Raw genomic sequence first — 20,213 nt, 5'->3', positions numbered from 1 at the left:
GGCACCCTTTCCAATCCCTCTTGCTCTGAGGCACAGTTCCCCACTAGAATCAGGGCTGCCACAGCTGAGGAGAGTGCACAGTTGCGGGGGAGGGAGCTGGCTTGAGCCCAACCCAGGGTTTCCGCTCCAGCTCCAGGGTGGTGTTGGCCACTGAGCAGAGGAGAAGCTCCCACTCACACCTGGCTCTGGCTCTAGCTCCTCCATCTCCAGCCCCAACCCCTACAAAGTTGATAGCTGCCAGCATGCTCTGGGGAAAGACATGACTTATGTTCACACCAGATCAAGCTCTCCTGTGAAATCCACTGGGAACACACAGACTGTATAGGGATGCTCTCACACAAGGACACACATTCAAGACCAGGATAGGTAACTTTTACCTAATTTTATAGAGACAGAGAAAGTTAACCAAAACAAGAAGACAGGATTTTATTTCAAACGAAAGAAGGAAAAAAACCTGAAAAACCAACCAGTGAAACAGAGATGAATTAATTACCAGAAAAAGAGTTTAAAGATTAGTAATAAGAATGTTAACTGAACTAGGGAATAGATGAACTAGAAAATATGAAAAAAAACAGTCAAAACTGAATATACAATAACTGAAACGAAAAACATACTAGAAATAATTAATGACAGACTAAGTGATACAGAGGAACACATAGTGTTCTGGAAGATAGAATAATGGAAAACATCCAATCAGATAAGCAAAAAGAGAAACAAATTTTTAAAAATGAAAACAGTTTAAGGGACAGTTGGAACAACATCAAACATAATAACATTCACATTACATGGGTCCTAGAAGGAGAAGAGAGAAAAAAAAGGGGTCAAAATTTATTTGATGGAATTATAGCTGAAAACTTCCCAAACCTGAAGAAGAAAACAGATATCCAGGTACAGGAAGCATAGAGCATCCCAAACAAGATGAAATCAGAGAACCACACCAAAACATATCATAATTAAAATGGCAAAAGTTAAAGATAAAAGAGAATTCTAAAGGTAGCAAAAGAAAAACAAAGAATCACCTACAAGGGAACCCCCATAAGGCTACCAATGGATTTTTCTGAAGAAATTTTGCAGGCCAAAAGGAAGTGGCATGATATATTTAAAGTGCTGAAAGGGGAAAAACCTACAACCTAGGATATTCTATCCAGCAAGATTATCATTCAGAATTGAAGGAGGGATAAAGAACTTCTCAGATAAGCAAAAACTAAGAGTACATCAACACTAAACCAATTCTAAAAGAAATGTTAACGGTTCTTCTCTAAGTGGAAAAGAACAGGCTACAACAAGAAGTAAGAATCTGTAGGAAAGGAAAAATCCCACTAGTAAAAGCAAATATATAGTAAAGGAACACAAGCATACCACTAAAGAAAATCATCAAACACAAGGGAAGCAACTAAAAGAAGAAAAGAACAGAGAGGAACAACAAAAAGAATCAGAAAACAAGTAACGAAGTGGCAATAAGTACATACCTATCAATAATCACTGTAAATGCCAGTGGACTTAATGTTTCAGTGAAAAGACATAGGATGGCTGATTGGATTAAAAAAAAACACACACAATAAAACCCAAGATCCATCCATGTGCTGCTTACAAGCGGTCCACTTCAGAGCTAAAAACACACAGACTGAAAGTGAGGTGATGGAAAAAAGATCTTCATGGAAATGACAAGAAAGCAGGGGGTAGGCATACCCATATCAGACAAAATAGACTTTGAAACAAAGTCTTGCCAAAAGACAAAATGGGCATTATATAATGATAAAGGGATAAACAGAAGAAAAGGATATAACATTTGCTAACAAATATGCCTAATATAGGGGCAACTAAGTATATAAAGCAAATATTAACAGACATCAAGAGAGAAATTGACAATGATACAGTAATATTAGGGGAATTTAACACCTCACTTACATCAATGGACAGATCATCCAGACATAAAGTCAACAAGGAAATAATAGTCTTAAATGACACTTTAGACCAGTTGGACTTAACAGATACCTACAGGATATTTCATCCAAAAACAGCAGAATACACATTCTTTTCAAGTGTACAGAGAATGTTTTCCAGGATAGATCACATGGTAGGCTACAAAACAAGTCTCAGAACATTTAGGAGGATAGAAATGATATCAAGCATTTTTCCAACTACAATGGTATGACCAGAAATCAATTGCAGGAAGAAAAATGAGAAAAACACAAACACAAAGACTAAAAAACATGCTACTAAAAAAACCAATGGGTCAATGAAGAAATCAAAGAGGAAATCAGGAAATACTTTGAGAGAAATGAAAAAAAAAATAAACCCACAACTTTCCAAAATCTGTGTAACACAGAAAAAGCAGTTCTAAGAGGGAAGTTTATAGCAATACAGGCCTACCCTAAGAAACAAGAAAAATCTTAAAAAACAACCTACCCTACTACCTAAAGGAATCAGAAAGAGAAGAACAAAGGAAGCCCAAAGTCAGCAGAAGGAAGAAAATTATAAAGATCAAAGAGGAAATAAATAAAAATAGAGACAAAAAAAAAAAAAACAATAGAAAAAAAAAATCAATGGAACCAAAATCTGTTTTTTTGAAACGTTAAACAAAAACAATAATCCTGTGTCCAGGTTCATCATGAAAAATAGAGAGGACTCAAATAAACAAAGTAAGAAATGAAAGAGGAGAAATAACTGATATCACAGAGAAAAAAATCATAAGAGAATAATACAAACAGTTATATGCGAACAAATTACACAACCTAGAGAAAAAGGATAAATTTCTAGAAACATACACTCTTCCAAGACTGGATCAGGAAGAAATAGACAATCTGAACAGATTGTGCACCAGTAGTGAAACTGAATTAGTAATAAAAAAATTTTTTTTTAAACAATAAAAAAAAACTGCCAGTAAACAAAAGCCCAGGATTGACAGCTTCACTGGGTAATTCTCCCAAATATATATAAAAAAACAGCTAATACCTATCTTTCTCAAACTATTTCTAAAAAATTGAAACAGAGAGAACTCTCCCAAATTAACTCTACAAGGCCACCATGAATCTGATACCAAAACTAGACAAAATTACCAGCCAATATCTCTGATGAATATAGAAGCAAAATTCCTCAACAAAATATTAGCAAACCCAAATCAACAATATATTAAAAGGATCATACAACATTATCAAGTAGCATTTATTTCAGGTAAGCGAGGATGGTTCAAGATCCACAAATCAATCAATACGATACACCACATTAACAAAAGGAAGGTAAAAATCCCATGATCATCTCAATAAGTGCAAAAAAAGGATCTGATAAAATTCAACATCTTTTCATGACGAAAATTCTCATCAAAGTTGGCATAGAGGGAACATATGTCAACATAATAAAGGCCATTTATGACACATCCACAGCTAACATCATACTAAACAGCGAAAAGCTGAAAGGCTTCTTACTAAACTCAGGAACAAAACAAGGATGACCACTCTCTCTACTTCTATTTAACACAGTAATGAAAGTCCTAGCCACAGCATCCAGACAAGAAAAAGAAATAAAAGGCATCCAACTGGAAGGGAAGAAGTAAAATTGTCACTATTGGGCTTCCCTGGTGGTGCAGTGGTTGAGAGTGTGCCTGCCGATGCAGGGGACACGGGTTCGTGCCCCAGTCCGGGAAGATCCCACATGATGCGGAGCGGCTGGGCCCGTGAGCCATGGCCGCTGAGCCTGCACGTCCAGAGCCTGTGCTCCGCAACGGGAGAGGCCACAGCAGTGAGAGGCCCACGTACCACAAAAAAACAAACAAAAAAACTGTCACTATTTGCAGATGACATGATACTATATATAGAAAACCTTAAAGCCTCCACCAAAAAACTATTAGAACTAATAAGTGAACTCGGTAAAGTTGCAGGATACAAGATTAATATACAGAAATCTGTTGCTTTTCTATAAGCTAATAATAACAATCATAAAGAGAAAACAATCCTTTTTAAGACTGTATCAAAAAGAATAAGATACCTAGGAATAAACTTAACGAAGAAGGTGAAAGACCTGTACTCTGAAAACTACAGAAAGCTGAAAGAAATTGAAGATGATACAAAGAAATGGAAATATAGCCCATGTTCATGAATTGGAAAAATTAATATTGTTAAAATGTCCATACTACTCAAAGCAATCTACAGATTTAACATAATCCCTATCAAAACACCCATGACATTTTCACACTAGAACAAATTATCCTAAAATTAACATAAAACCATAAAAGACCCAGAATTGCCAAAGCAATCTTGAGAAAAAAGAACAAAGCTGGAGGTATCATGCCCCCTGACTTCAGACTATACTACAAAGCTATAGTAATCAAAACAGTATGACACTGGCACATAAACAGACACATAGATCAATGGAACAGAATAGGAAGTCCAGAAATAAACCCACACACTTATGGTCAATTAATCCATGACAAAGGAGGTAAGAATATACAATGGAAAAAAGAAGTGGTGCTGGGAAAACTGGACAGCTATATGTAAAAGAATGAAATTAGGACATTCTCTAACACCATACACAAAAATAAACTCAAAATGGATCAAAGACCTAAATTTAAGGCTGGACAATATAAAACAGTTGGAGGAAAACACAGGCAGAATACTCTTTGACATAAATCACAGCAATATCTTCTTTGATCCACCTCCTAGAGTAATAAGAATAAAAACAAAAACAAATGGGACCTAATTAAACTCAAAAGCTTAGGCACAGCAAAGGAAGCCATCAACAAAATGAAAAGACAGCCCATAGAATGGGATAAAATATTTGCAAATGATGCGACTGACAAGGGATTAATCTACAAAATATACAAATAGCTCATATAGCTCTATGTCAAAAAACAAACAACCCAATCAAAAACTGGGCATTAGATCTAAATAGACACCTCTCCAAAGAAGACATAAAGATGGTCAATAGGCACATGAAAATCATCACTAATTATCAGAGAAATGCAAATCAGAACTACAATGATGTATCACATCACATTGGTCAGAATGGCCGTTATCAAAAAGTTTACAAACAATAAAGGCTAGAGGGGGTGTGGAGAAAAGGGAACCCTCTTGCACTGTTGGTGGGAATGTAAATTGGTACAACCACTATGGAGAACAGTATGGAGGTTCCTTAAAAAACTATAAATAGAACTACCATATGATCCAGCAATCCCACACCTGGGCATATATCGAGAGAAAAACATAATCTGAAAAGATACATGCACCCCAATGTTCACTGCAACACTACTTATAATAGCCAAGACATGGAAGTAACCTAAATGTCCACTGACAGAGGATTGGATAAGAAGATGTGGTACGTATATACAATGGATATTACTCAGCCAGAAAAAAGAATGAAATGATGCCATTTGCAGCAACATGGATGGACCTAGATATTACCATACTAAGTGAAGTAAGTCAGACAGAGAAAGACAAATATCATGTGATATCACTCATGTGGAATCTAATTTTTAAAAATGATACGAATGAACTTATTTACAAAACAGAAACAGACTTACAGATATTGAAAACAAACTTATGGTTACCAAAGGAGAAAGAAGGGGGGAAAGATTAAATCAGGAACTTGGGATTAACATACACACACTACTATATATAAGATAGATAACCAACAAGGACCTACTATATAGCACAGGGAACTCTTCTCAATATTATGTGTTAACCTATATGAGAAAAGAACCTGAAAAAGAATGAATATATGTATAACTGAGTCATTTTGCTGTACACCTGAAACTAACACAACATTGTAAATCAACTACACTGTAATGAATTTTTCTGAAAAAAGAAATGTAAGTAAATAAATAAATAAAAAATGAGGATGTGGTAAGACTGCACCACTCTTTTCACATCTTTGGTGGTGGTTCTAATACCTGAGGTTCCCCCAAGGAATGTAGTATTGCTTTTGATTTATTATTTTTTTAGGCAAGTGAAATACCACATGCTTCCTTTGGTCTTTTAGACCATAAGAGCCTTTACTGTAAGAGTCTGGGAGCTACAGTGAGGATTCTACTATCTGCTGAGGGTCGCTATTTAAACTACCACACAGAAACTACAAAATAAACCATGAGTGATAATCAGGGTTCCACTGAGACCGCTGAGAGATATCCTGGTTAAAAATCCATTTATCTCCTAAACGCAGACTCTGTGAACTCCCACTACAATGGCATCCTGTGTCCCCAGGTACCAGTGTTGTTGCAAAGTCACTGTTCAATAATTCCTAGAAGTTTGAGGTAGTTGCCTAGTCTCAGTGTGCAGTGACCATGAAAAATGTCTACAGGTCCCACTGGGGAAGGGGAGTCCCCTTATATGTTTGTGATATTACTGAAGTGTCTTCCTCAAATGTGCCTGCCTCCTTTTCAAAGGGCTCTGGGTCTATAAAGTAAGTCAGTCTAGAGATTGAAGGAACAGTAACAGTTCCCTATACCACTGGCTCAATTCAGGCAAAGTCCTGCAGTAAACCAGGCCCCTACACGTAAGAGAATGAAATTATAACAATATCTCATGTCATATACAAAAATTAACTCAGAATGGATTAAAGACCTAAATGTAAGACTGGAAACCATAAAGTTCCTAGAAGGAAACATAGCAGAACACTCTTTGACATAAATCATAGCAATATTTTTTTGGCTCTTTCTCCTAAGGCAACAGATACAAAAGCAAAAATAAACAAATGATATCTAATCAAACATAAAAGCTTTTGCACAGCAAAGGAAACCATCAACAAAATGAAAAGACAACTTACTGAATATCCAAATATATAAACAGCTCACACAACTCAACAGCAGAAAACCAAACAATCTGATTTTAAAATGGTCAGAAAGAGGAGCTTCAAGATGGAGGAAGAGTAAGACGTGGAGATCACCTTCCTCCCCAAAGATACATCAGAAATACATCTACATATGGAACAACTCCACAGCACACCTGCTGAACGCTGGCAGAAGACCTCGGACCTCCCAAAAGGCAGAAACTCCCCACGTACCTGGGTAGGGCAAAAGGAAAAACAGAGACAAAAGAATAGGGACGTGACCCGCACCAGTGGGAGGGAGCTGTGAAGGAGGAAATGTTTCCACACACTAGGAAGCCCCTTCGCGGGTGGAGACTGCGGGTGGCGGAGGGGGGAAGCTTCAGAGCCACGGAGGAGAGCACAGCAACAGGGGTGCAGAGGGCAAAGCGGTGAGATTCCCGCACAGAGGATCGGTGCTGACCAGAACTCACCAGACAGAGAGGCTTGTCTGATCACCCGCCGGGGCGGGCAGGGCTGGGAACTGAGGCTCGGGCTTCAGTCGGATCCCAGGGAGAGGACTGGAGTTGGCAGCGTGAACACAGCCTGAAGTGGGCTAGTGCCCCACAGCTGGCCGGGAGGGAGTCCGGGAGAAAGTCTGAACCTGCTGAAGAGGCAAGAGACTTTTTCTTGCCTCTTTGTTTCCTGGTGTGCGAGGAGAGGGGATTCAGAGCGCCGCTTAAAAGAGTCCCAGAGACGGGCGCGAGCCGCGGCTAAAAGCGCGGACCCCAGAGACGGGGATGAGACGCTAAGGCTGCTGCCGCCGCCACCAAGAAGTCTGTGTGCGAGCACAGGTCACCCTCCACACCTCCCCTCCTGGGAGCCTGTGCAGCCCGCCACTGCCAGGGTCCCGTGATCCAGGGACAACTTCCCTGGGAGAACGCACGGCGCGCTTCCGGGTGGTGCAACGTCACACCGGCCTTTGCCGCCACAGGCTCACCCTGCATCCGTGCCCCTCCCTCCCCCCGGCCTGAGTGAGCCAGAGCCCCCAAATCAGCTGCTCCTTTAACCCCGTCCTGTCTGAGCGAAGAACAGACGCCCTCAGGCAACCTACACACAGAGGCGGGTCCCAATCCAAAGCTGAACCCCAAGAGCTGTGCAAAAAAGAAGAGAAAGGGAAATTTCTCCCAGCAGCCTCAGGAGCAGCGGATTAAATCTCCACAATCAACTTGATGTAACCTGCATCTGTGGAATACCTGAACAGACAACGAATCATCCCAAATTGAGGAGGTGGACTTTGGGAGCAACAATATATATATATTTTTTCCCTTTTTCTATTTTTGTGAGTTTGTATGTGTATGTTTCTGCATGTGATTTTGTCTGCATAGCTTTGCTTTTACCGTTTGTCCTAGGGTTCTGTTGGTCCTTTTTTTTTCCTTTTTTTTTGGTATAGTTTTCAGTGCTTGTTATCATTGGTGGATTTGTTTTTTGGTTTGGTTGCAATCTACCTTCCCTTTTAATACTTAAAAAATTTTTTTTAATAATAACTTTTATTTTAATAACTTTATTTTATTTTTTCTTTCTTTCTTTTATTTTCTTCCCTTTTATTCTGAACCGTGTGGATGACAGGCTCTTGGTGCTCCAGCCAGCCGTCAGGGCTGTGCCTCAGAGAAGGGAGAGCCAAGTTCAGGATATTGGTCCACAAGAGACCTCCTAGCTCCACATAATATCAAACGGCGAAAATCTCCCAGAGATCTCCATCTCAACGCAAAGACCCAACTCCACTCAACGACCAGCAACCTACAGTGCTGGACACCCTACGCCCAACAACTAGCAAGACAGGAACACAACGCCACCCATTAGCAGAGAGGCTGCCTAAAATCATAAAAAGGCCACAGACACCCCAAAACAAACCACCAGACAAGGACCTGCCTACCAGAAAGACAAGATCTAGCCTCATCCACCAGAACACAGGCACTAGTTCCCTCCACCAGGAAGCCTACACAACCCACTAAACCAACCTTAGCTACTGTGGTCAGACACCAAAAACAACAGGAACTACGAACCTGCAGCCTGTGAACAGGAGACCCCAAACACAGTAAGTTAAGCAAAATGAGAAGACAGAGAAACACACAGCAGATGAAGGAGCAAGGTAAAAACCCACCAGACCAAACAAATGAAGAGGAAATAGGCAGTCTACCTGAAAAAGAATTCAGAATAATGATAGTAAAGATGATCCAAAATACTGGAAATAGAATGGAGAAAAAAAAAGAAACATTTAACAAGGACCTAGAAGAACTAAAGACCAAACAAATGGTGATGAACAACACAATAAATGAAATTAAAATTCTCTAGAAGGGATCAATAGCAGAATAACTGAGGCAGAAGAACAGATACGTGACCTGGAAGATAAAATAGTGGAAATCACTACTGCAGAGCACAATAAAGAAAAAAGAATGGAAAGAATTGAGGACAGTCTCAAGAGACCTCTGCAACAACATTAAACACACCAACATTCGAATTATAGGGGTCCCAGAGAAGAAGAGAAAAAGAAAGGGACTGAGAAAATATTTGAAGAGATTATAGTTGAAAACTTCCCTAATATGGGAAAGGAAATAGTTAATCAAGCCCAGGAAGCATGGAGAGTCCCATACAGGATAAATCCAAAGAGAAACACACCAAGACTTAAACTAATCAAACTATCAAAAATTAAATACAAAGAAAAAATATTAAAAGCAGCAAGGGAAAAACAACAAATAACACACAAGGGAATCCCCATAAGGTTAACAGCTGATCTTTCAGCAGAAATTCTGCAAGCCAGAAGGGAGTGGCAGGACATATTTAAAGTGATGAAGGGGAAAAACCTAAAACCAAGATTACTCTACCCAACAAGGATCTCTTTACAGACAAGCAAAAGCTAAGAGAATTCAGCACCACCAAACCAGCTTTACAACAAATGCTAAAGGAACTTCTCTAGGCAGGAAACACAAGAGAAGGAAAAGACCTACAATACCAAACCCAAACAATTAAGAAAATTGTAATAGGAACATACATATCGATAATTACCTTAAATGTAAATGGATTAAATGCTCCAACTAAAGACACTGACTGGCTGAATGGATACACAAACAAGACCCATATATATGCTGTCTACAAAAGACCCACTTCAGACCTACGAACACATACAGACTGAAAGTAAGGGGATGGAAAAAGATATTCCATGCAAATGGATATCAAAAGAAAGCTGGAGTAGCAATTCTCATATCAGACAAAATAGACTTTAAAACAACGACTATTACAAGAAGTAAAGAAGGACACTACATAATGATCAAGGGATCAATCCAAGAAGAAGAAATAATAATTGTACATATTGATGCACCCAACACAGGAGCACCTCAATACATAAGGCAAATACTAACAGCCATAAAAGGGGAAATGGACAGTAACACAATCATAGTACGGGACTTTAACTGCCCACTTTCAGCAATGGACAGGTCATCCAAAATGAAAATAAATAAGGAAATACAAGCTTTAAATGATACATTAAACAAGATGGACTTAGTTGATATTTATAGGACATACCATCCCAAAACAACAGAATACACTTTCTTCTCAAGTGCTCATGGAACATTCCCCAGGATAGATCATATCTTGGGTCACAAATCAAGCCTTGGTAAATTTAAGAAAATTGAAATGAGACTAGATATCAATTATAGGAAAAACTCTGTAAAAAAAATACAAACACATGGAGGCTAAACAATACACTGCTTAATAACCAAGAGATCACTGAAGAAATCAAAGAGGAAATCAAAAAATACCTAGAAACTAATGACAATGAAAACACGATGACCCAAAACCTATGGGATGCAGGAAAAGCAGTTCTAACAGGGAAGATTATAGCAATACAATCCTACCTTAAGAAACAAGAAAAATCTCAAACAATCTAAACTTACACCTAAACCAATTAGAGAAAGAAGAACAAAAAACCCCAAAGTTAGCAGAAGGAAAGAAATCATAAAGATCAGATCAGAAATAAATGAAAAAGAAATGAAGGAAATGATAGCAAAGATCAACAAAACTAAAAGTTGGTTCTTTGAGAAAATAAACAAAATTGATAAACCGTTAGCCAGACTCATCAAGAATAAAAGGGAGAAGACTCAAAATCAACAAATTAGAAATGAAAAAGGAGAAGTAACAACTGACACTGCAGAAATACAAAGGATCATGAGAGATTACTGCAAGCAACTATATGCCAATAAAATGGACAACCAGGAAAAAATGGACAAATGCTTAGAAGTGTACAACCTTCAGAAACTGAACCAGGAAGAAACAGAAAATATAAACAGACCAATCACAAGTGCTGAAATTGAAACTGTGATTCAAAATCTTCCAACAAACAAAGCCCAGGACCAGATGGCTTCACAGGCGAATTCTATCAAATATTTAGAGAAGAGCTAACAACCATCCTTCTCAAACTCTTCCACAATATAGCAGAGGGAGGAACACTCCCAAACTCATTCTACGAGGCCACCATCACCCTGATACCAAAACCAGACAAAGATGTCACAAAGAAAGAAAAGTACAGGCCAATATCACTGATGAACATAGATGCAAAAATCCTCAACAAAATACTAGCAAATAGAATCCAACAGCACATTAAAAGGATCATACACCATGATCAAGTGGGGTTTATCCCAGGAATGCAAGGATTCTTCAATATACCCCTATCAATCAATGTGATACACCATATTAGCAAATTGACAGAGAAAAACCATCTGATCATCTCAATAGATGCAGAGAAAGCTTTTGACAAAATTCAACACCCATTTATGATAAAAACCCTGCAGAAACTAGGCATAGAGGGAACTTTCCTCAACATAATAAAGGCCATATATGACAAACCCACAGCCAACATCATCCTCAATGGTGAAAAACTGAAATCATTTCCACTAAGATCAGGAGCAAGACAAGGTTGCCCACTCTCACCATTATTATTCAACATAGTTTTGGAAGTCTCAGCCACAGCAATCAGAGAAGAAAAAGAAAAAAAAGGAATCCAAATTGGAAAAGAAGAAGTTAAGCTCTCACTGCAGATGACACAAAACTATACATAGAGAATCATAAAGATGCTACCAGAAAACTACTAATGCTAATCAATGAATTTGGTAAAGCAGCAGGATACAAAATTAATGCACAGAAATCTCTTGCATTCTTATACACTAATGAAAAATCTGAAAGTGAAATTAAGAAAACACTCCCATTTACCATTGCAACAAAAAGAATAAAATATCTAGGAATAATCCTACCTAAGGAGACAACAGACCTGTATGCAGAAAAGTATAAGACACTGATGAAAGAAATTAAAGATGATACAAACGGAGAGATATACCATGTTCTTAGATTGGAAGAATCAACATTGTGAAAATGACTATACTACCCAAAGCAATCTACAGATGCAATGCAATCCCTATCAAACTACCACTGGCATTTTTCACAGAACTAGAACAAAAAATTTCACAATTTGTATGGAAACACGAAAGACCCCGAATAGCCAAAGCAATCTTGAGAAAGAAAAACTGAGCTGGAGGAATCAGTCTTCCTGACTTCAGACTATACTACAAACCTACCCTAATCAAGACAGTATGGTACTGGCACAGAAACAGAAATATACATTAACGGAACAGGATAGAAAGCCCAGAGATAAACCCACGCACATATGGTCATCTTGTCTTTGATAAAAGAGGCAAGAATATACAGTGGAGAAAAGACAGCCTCTTCAATAAGTGGTGCTGGGAAAACTGGACAGCTACATGAAAAAGAATGAAATTAGAACATTCACTAACACCATACACAAAAATAAGCTCAAAATGGATTAAAGACCTAAATGTAAGGCCAGACAATATGAAACTCTTAGAGGAAAATATAGGCAGAACACTCTATGACATAAATCACAGCAAGATCCTTTTTGACCCACCTCCTAGAGAAATGGAAATAAAAACAAAAATAAACAAATGGGACCTAATGAAACTTAAAACCTTTCCACAGCAAAGGAAACCATAAAAAAGACTAAAAGACAATCCTCAGAATGGGAGAAAATATTTGCAAATGAAGTAACTGACAAAGGATTAATCTCCAAAATTTACAAGCAGCTCATGCAGCTCAATATCACAAAAACAAACAACCCAATCCAAAAATGGGCAGAAGACCTAAATAGACATTTTTCCAAAGAAGATATACAGATTGCCAACAAACACATGAAAGAATGCTCAACATCATTAATCATTAGAGAAATGAAAATCAAAACTACAATGAGATATCATCTCACACCAGTCAGAATGGCCATCATCCAAAAATCTACAAACAATAAATGGTGGAGAGGGTGTGGAGAAAAGGGAATCCTCCTGCACTGTTGGTGGGAATGTAAATTGATACAGCCACTATGGACAACAGTATGGAGGTTCCTTAAAAAACTAAAAACAGAACTACCATATGACCCAGCAATCCCACTACTGGGCATATACCCTGAGAAAACCATAATTCAAAAAGAGTCATGTACCACAATGTTCATTGCAGCTCTATTTACAATAGCCAGGACATGGAAGCAACCTAAACGCCTATCGACAGACAAATGGATAAAGAATATGTGGCACATATATACAATGGAATATTACTCAGCCATCGTACAGAGCGAAGTAAGTCAGAAAGAGAAAAACAAATACCGTATGCTAACACATATATATGGAATCTAAAAAAAAAAAAAAAAGGTCATGAAGAACCTAGGGGCAAGATAGGAATAAAGAGGCAGACCTACTAGAGAATGCACTTGAGGATACGGGGTGGGGGAAGGGTAAGCTGGGAGAAAGTGAGAGAGTGGCATGGACATATATACACTACCAAATGTAAAACAGATAGCTAGTGGGAAGCAGCCGCATAGCACAGGGAAATCAGCTCGCTGCTTTGTGACCTCCTAGAGGGGTGGGATTGGGAGGGAGGGAGACGCAAGAGGGAAGAGATATGGGGATATATGTATATGTATAACTGATTCACTTTGTTATAAAGCAGAAACTAACACACTATTGTAAAGCAATTATATTCCAATAAAGATGTTAAAAAAAAATCATCAGAAGACTTGAATTAACATTTTTCCCAAGAAGACATACAGATGGCAATCAGGCACATGAAAAGATGCTCAACATTGCTAGTCATCAGAGAAATACACATCAAAACCCCAATGATATATCACTTCACACCTGTCAGAATGACTATCATTCAAAAACAATGCAAATAACAAATGTTGGCAAGGATGTGGCGAAAAGAGAACACTCGTACACTGTTGGTGGGAATGTAAATTGGTGCAGCCACCGAGGAAAACAGTATGGAGGTTTCTCAAAACACTAAAAAATAAAACTGCCACGTGACCCAGCAATCACACTACTTGGGTATACCTGAATAAAACAAAAATGCTAATTGGAAGAGATACATGTGCCCCAATGTTCATAGCAACATTATTTACAATAGCCACTATATGAAAGCAACCCAAGTGTCCATTAATAGATGAATGGGTAAAGAAGATGTGGTTTATGTATACAATGGAATATTACTCAGCCATAATAAAGAATGAGATTCTGACATTTGCCACAACGTGGATGGACTTAGAGCATATTGTGCTTAGTGAAATAAGTCACAGAGAGACAATATATCACTTATATGTGGAGTCTAAAAAATAAATGAATATGAAAAAAAACAGAAACAGACTCACAGATATACAGAACTACGGGTTACCAGTGGGGAAAGGGAAGCAGGGAGGGGCAAGATAGGGAGAGGGGATTAAGAGGTACAAGCTACTATGTGTAAAATAAATAAGGTACAAGAATATATTGTACAGCCTAGGGAATACAGCCAATACTTTATAATAACTTTAAATGGAGTATAATATATAAAAATATTGAATCACTATGTTGTACACCTGAAACTAATATAAAATTGTAAGTCAGTTACACAATTTAAAATAATAAAACAAAGCAGTTTAAACTCTTATTTATGCATTTTCATTTCCATGCAACCCAACTTAACAATAAGACAATGGATTACAGTCTACGCCTTCCTTCGATGCTTCTGAACAATTTTGAGTTGGAGACCTTTTCTCTCCCAGTCCAGCTATGCTCAATATCACAAATGGTCACTTTTTTGCCTCAATCAGTGGAAAGGGATCTTTGGCTTATCTCGTCTAAAGGAAAGAACTTAGTTTCAGGACACAAGAATCCTGGATTTAAATTTCTCACCCTGACAGCAGGAAAAACAAAACCAAAAAGATAACTATCTGATACCCTTAACCTGTATGGTTTCAGTTGCCTCATGTGTAAGATGGGAATAAAGCTACCTTTTTTTCCTGACCCATACACTTTCTTGTCTTCCCTTCAAGGCTATGTTGCTTGACTCCTATATTGCACTTTACCTGTGTTCCAGGACACTCTCGGGGCATTTGTGTCTGCTGTTCTGATGGAGATGTGGACGGTAATAGGTGCACTCCTTTCAAAGAAGAAGTCATATACTTCCAACTCCACCTGTAAACAAACAATTGCATATGAACCACACATTGACCATTTATAATATAAAATACCATTATTTCTGGGCTATACACCACAGATGGAGGCAAAACTGATTCAGGTTTCTGCTGTTGCCTGATCTCATTTTTGACAACCTAATCTCACTTTTTCAGGCTGTAGGTCTTGTTCCTTAGTTTATCAGTGTTTTTAACTTTTCCTCTCTGTGAAAGAAGTTCTTAACCCCAAATAAGCAAATATGCTAGACATGTTTCCCTGCATTTGCTCAGAAGACTATGTCAGTCCAGCATCAGACCACTAGAGCCTCTCTCAAAGCAGTGGTTCTCCACTGGCGGAGCCTCTTCAATGACTCTATGAATACCAAATAGGCTAGCAGCTTTGTCTCTCTTCCTTACCTCATAATGTCTCCTCTCAGAATGGCTGCTTTTTGGTGGCTGATAGGCAATTTGCATGTCACTTAGGTCTTTCCAGGTGAAGGAGGACACCGGTCTGGTGTGATCCCACAGGTGAGTCACATAGCCTTGGCGCGGGGCTTTAGTAATGTTGAACACCAGCAAGGGTTTGGGGGTCTCATCCTCTTCACAGTCCAGAACTGATGTAGTCAAAGAGGTCAGGATGAACTGATCCACTTCCAGAATAAACATGGCCATGAATGCAGCCCTTGGAATCTGGTTAGGGATGCCAGCTCTGATATAGACGGGTAACCACACACTCTCTGACTTTTGAAGGAGAAAGAAAAGATGAAGGGGGAAACAATATAAATGATGCTATAAAATCAGGGTAAATAGTATGATATTTAACACATTCCTATTTCCTTCACGCCAGCCTGAGTATGTGTCTTTTACTGGTGGGGCACACAGAGAACTAATGCTGGGCTCGTACCTCAGGAAGCTCAGTGGCCAGAGGCAGAAGAATAATGGTATCTGTGCTGGGATCAGTCTCTAGTCCTTGTTTGCGGCAGGAAGGAATAAACAAGTGTTCTCAGATGTGGACCAAGTGGGACAGAGTGTTGGTCTAGGGTCATCCTGGACCCTGACCTTTAGGGTGCCTCTGTGAGAAGCCAAAGAATCTGAGCAGAAAGAACCTGGAAGTGGAAATCATATCCTAGGAGTGTCGAAAGGAACTGCAATTGACCAGTAAGGCTAGAAATGTACTCTCCCAAGATGAGAGGCCTTCGCAATGGGGGATCTCCAGAGGAACCATGAAATTGCCCCGAGACTAAGAAGCAGCTTGAAACATCTGCCAGACTCAGAGAACATGAAGTCATATTCCATCAGTGCCTGGTCCAATAAGATCTCTCTCTCCAAACTTCTCCAAACCACCCACCCCCCGGCCTGGAAATTCAGAAACTAGTCAGCAAGGCTCAAAGAAAGAGAGAAACAGAAGAAGACAACCCCACCCCCTTCTCACTGCGTGATTTATAAAGACAAAGGAGTGATATGCTGAGACAGCACAGAGTTCACACTATTTAGTCTTCACGAGCCATTGAAAAACATTTGAAGATTTACAATTTAAACAAGAATGGGGAAATTACAGTATGAAAGGACTGGTGCCGAACAATAAGACCAATTAAACCTAGAGTTAAGCCTAAATAAATGTTATTTGAAACATACTAACAAAATGGATACAAATGTCAAAAGAGTGTACTTGAAATAAAAGATGATGCAAGCAATCATAAGGTATAAAAATGATAAACTGGAACTAAAGTTGCAGATTATATTAACCAAGCCTGCTGGTGAGTAACTGCAGTGAGAAAGGATAGATAGGATCAATCCTCATAATATATAGGAAGGATGCAAAAGACTTCATTTTTTACTTTAAATGTTAAAAATATAGGTTAAAGAATTTTTTAAATTTAGAAATAAATTTTAAAGTGGGATGAAGATTTTTCAAATAAGTAAAGATAAAGGCTAAGAAAATATAAACTAGAGTGCAAGATAATTGCTTTTAACTAGCAAGAAAGCAGAAAACAAGATGATAGAAAAAAACCCACAGATATCCATTATTATAGAAATATAGCCTATATTCTCTTGTTCAAGACAAATATTCTGAAATTTAAATATCCAATTATATCTACCTTACCAGAGAGGCACTTAAAATTATATACAAAGATTAAAAGTAAAAGGATGACCCTAACTTATCATGTAAAGTTTGCAGTTGTAACCATAAGAATTTCAAAGAGAAATGAATTCAAGGCAAGAAACATTAAAAAGGACAGTGTGGGCAGTTGACAGTGATAAAATGTACAAGACAAAGATTCTTATAAGCATCACTATATTTAATACTATTCTGGCCAAACCAGTGGAAAAAAGAGTAGAAAAAAGAGGAATAATTATTGAAAAAGAAAGGAAAAAATTATCATCATTAGTGAAAGATGTAATTATGGTCTTTAAATGCCCAAAGAATTGAAAAATTTTTAGAATAATTGAATTCAAGAATGAAGCCAGACAAAAGAAGATTAGTCTAAGAAATAGCTCTCCTATCTATCATCGGTAACCAATGAGAAGAAATAGTGGAGGAAAAGACTAGTCATAATAATTTTACAAAAACAAATTGTCTAGGACTGGACTTACGTGTGCACAACTGACATGAAGAAAACTACAAACTTTACAGAAACATATAAAATATCATTTGCCTCGATGAAGTTAGATAACTTTTGTCTGGATGAGACAACTCAATATGGAAATGTTCCAATATTCTAATTCTTCCCAAAATAATTTACAGTTTTAATCCAATCCTGATAAAAAATATTTAGGGGCTTTTTTAAAAAACTAACATAAATATTTAATTACTTGCCTAGAACTAAGAATAGGTGAGAATGAATAAGAAAATTTTGAAGAGGAAGGACTCACGTCTATGAGGAAGGACTTGCCTGTAAAATGTTAAAGTCTATTATAGACCTTTTATATTTAGAATAATATGGTACTGGCACAAGAATAGGTAGGCAAATCTAAGGAACAAAAGAGCTAGCCTTGAAATAGACACATAATATCTTTCTATACAATAGAAGACTCATCTAAAAACATGTCCATTATTCAACAGTGTTGAAAATTTTGGCTACTTGGAAAAAACTGTTCTGTGTTTCAAAATATGATAAAATTCATTTCAGGCAGAATAAAAAGGCAAATATAAACAGGAAAATGTTTTTAAATCTATAAGAAATTACGGGTGAACAGTCATTTAGTCACTTGATGAGGAAGGACTATACCAGCATAAAAATTAAAAAATAGCAAGATACAAAACTTCAAATACAGTATAAATTCAGTTCCATAAACTAACTCTGGTGTGCATGCCTCCCCACTCACTCTGTATGTGTGTTTGTGTATGTGTGTGTAAGGGTGTATATATATAAAAATGGTGGAAATACCCCTAGTTTTGTTTTCTTATTTTTCTTTCTGTGCTTTTAAAAAAAAAATCCTCTGCTGTTGAGTATATTACTTTTATATCTGTTTGTGACATGCCAAATTGACTATGGAATAGGTTAATTCTAAATAATACAGGAGGTTATTTTAAAGGGGAAACTCCTAACAAAACTGATCTGAAAACATAAAACCCTTTATCAATATACAGAGGAAAAAGAAGAAAAATCAATTAGGAAGAAAAATGGCTCTAATTTTTTTTTACAGATACAAAAAAGCATTAAAAGGGAAAGGAGTTTGACGTCAAAACGAACAGAAGACACATACTAGTCGTTAAGAGACGTAGGGTTTAGTCTTGACTCAGCCAGGCATGTAGAGTCAAGGTTCGTGAGGTTCACGATTTCTCTGGCTACCACTATAAAACAAGGGGCTTGGGCTAAGCCAATTACTTCCAAACCTGGCTGATGATCAGTTTTTTCACTAGCAAAATATGTAGAGAGGTTATTACGTGTCCAACTTTGTGCCAAGTGCTTTGTAAGCATTATCTCATTTAATCCTCTCAATAAGAAGTAAGTACGACTATGCCCGTTTTAAGATTTTTAAAATGAGGCATAAAGTACAAAGTCACACAGCTAGTTAACATTTGAACCCAGGCAACCTGGGCCCAAAGTCATGCTCTTAACTGTTAATGTTAGACTCAAATCTATTCTTTCAAAGCTCCCCAAGTGATTCACCTGATCAGTTTGACCAGACTACCTCAGGGTTTTTCCAAATCTCAATTATAAAATTCTATAATCCTGTTTACTCATTTCCTTATCATTCCGTGTTTTATTAATTCCTGTGGTAATAATGTTCAATATTTGACTGGGTCTGTTAGGAGAAATCCTAGTGAGAAGTCAGCCTGTGAAAGACGGAGGTCTTCCACAAATGTCATCTCAGATCACCTTAAATCAGCACAAAATCTGAGCTGTTTCAGCAGGTACACAGTCACCCCAGCTTCCCAAATAAACAAGTTACAGCATACATGAATTAAGAGAATAGCATGTCAAATCTCTTATATAGGCTGATTTCACTTTCTGTCATCGTTTCCATGGGAAGAGATCAAAGGAAAGAAAGGGCAGGAGAATGTAAAAGAGATTGGAAGATGCAGGAAGTCCTTGGGGGGCTGTCTCCTTGACAACCCAGTCCTCCAACTCAAAGTCTGAAAGAGTGAAAATGATATCATCTGCTACAGCCATAAAAGTAGGACTGAGCTCCCCCTCTCTCCCAGATTCCTGTGGCCTTGCAGAGTGGGTGGGTGGACCCTCTGATTTCCTCTAACAGATGAAAGGAGGTTCTAATAAAGGAGTAAATGAAGCATCCAAGAGTAGGAGTTACAAGCGCAGAAACGGGAATCTGAGGAATACTGAAGGGAACGGGAGAAGAAAGTTAGCATGTAACCTGACCCAGGTCCTTTCTAAGCTGCTTCAGTGATGATAGAGCTACAAGAGAGCCAGAGAAGGGAAACTATGTACTGATATTATATACAAAAGCTACTGTTTCAAGCACGTACTGG

General features: G+C 38.0%; 1 protein-coding gene across 1 annotated transcript in view; it reads right to left on the bottom strand.

Moving 5' to 3' along the window:
• Positions 1-20,213, bottom strand: part of FREM1 (FRAS1 related extracellular matrix 1) — a 153,138-nt gene that overhangs the window by 122,638 nt on the left and 10,287 nt on the right. The window contains exons 5-6 of the mRNA XM_033858083.2: positions 15,695-16,018; positions 15,191-15,299 (exon numbers count right to left, since the gene is read on the bottom strand). Of these exons, the coding sequence (XP_033713974.1) occupies positions 15,191-15,299; positions 15,695-16,018 (433 nt within the window). The remainder of the gene's footprint in view (positions 1-15,190; positions 15,300-15,694; positions 16,019-20,213) is intronic.

Source organism: Tursiops truncatus, chromosome 6 (assembly GCF_011762595.2).
Source record: "Tursiops truncatus isolate mTurTru1 chromosome 6, mTurTru1.mat.Y, whole genome shotgun sequence".
NCBI lineage: Eukaryota > Metazoa > Chordata > Mammalia > Artiodactyla > Delphinidae > Tursiops > Tursiops truncatus.
Note: the sequence above shows the minus strand (reverse complement) of the source record. Positions and strands in the feature narration are given on the sequence as shown.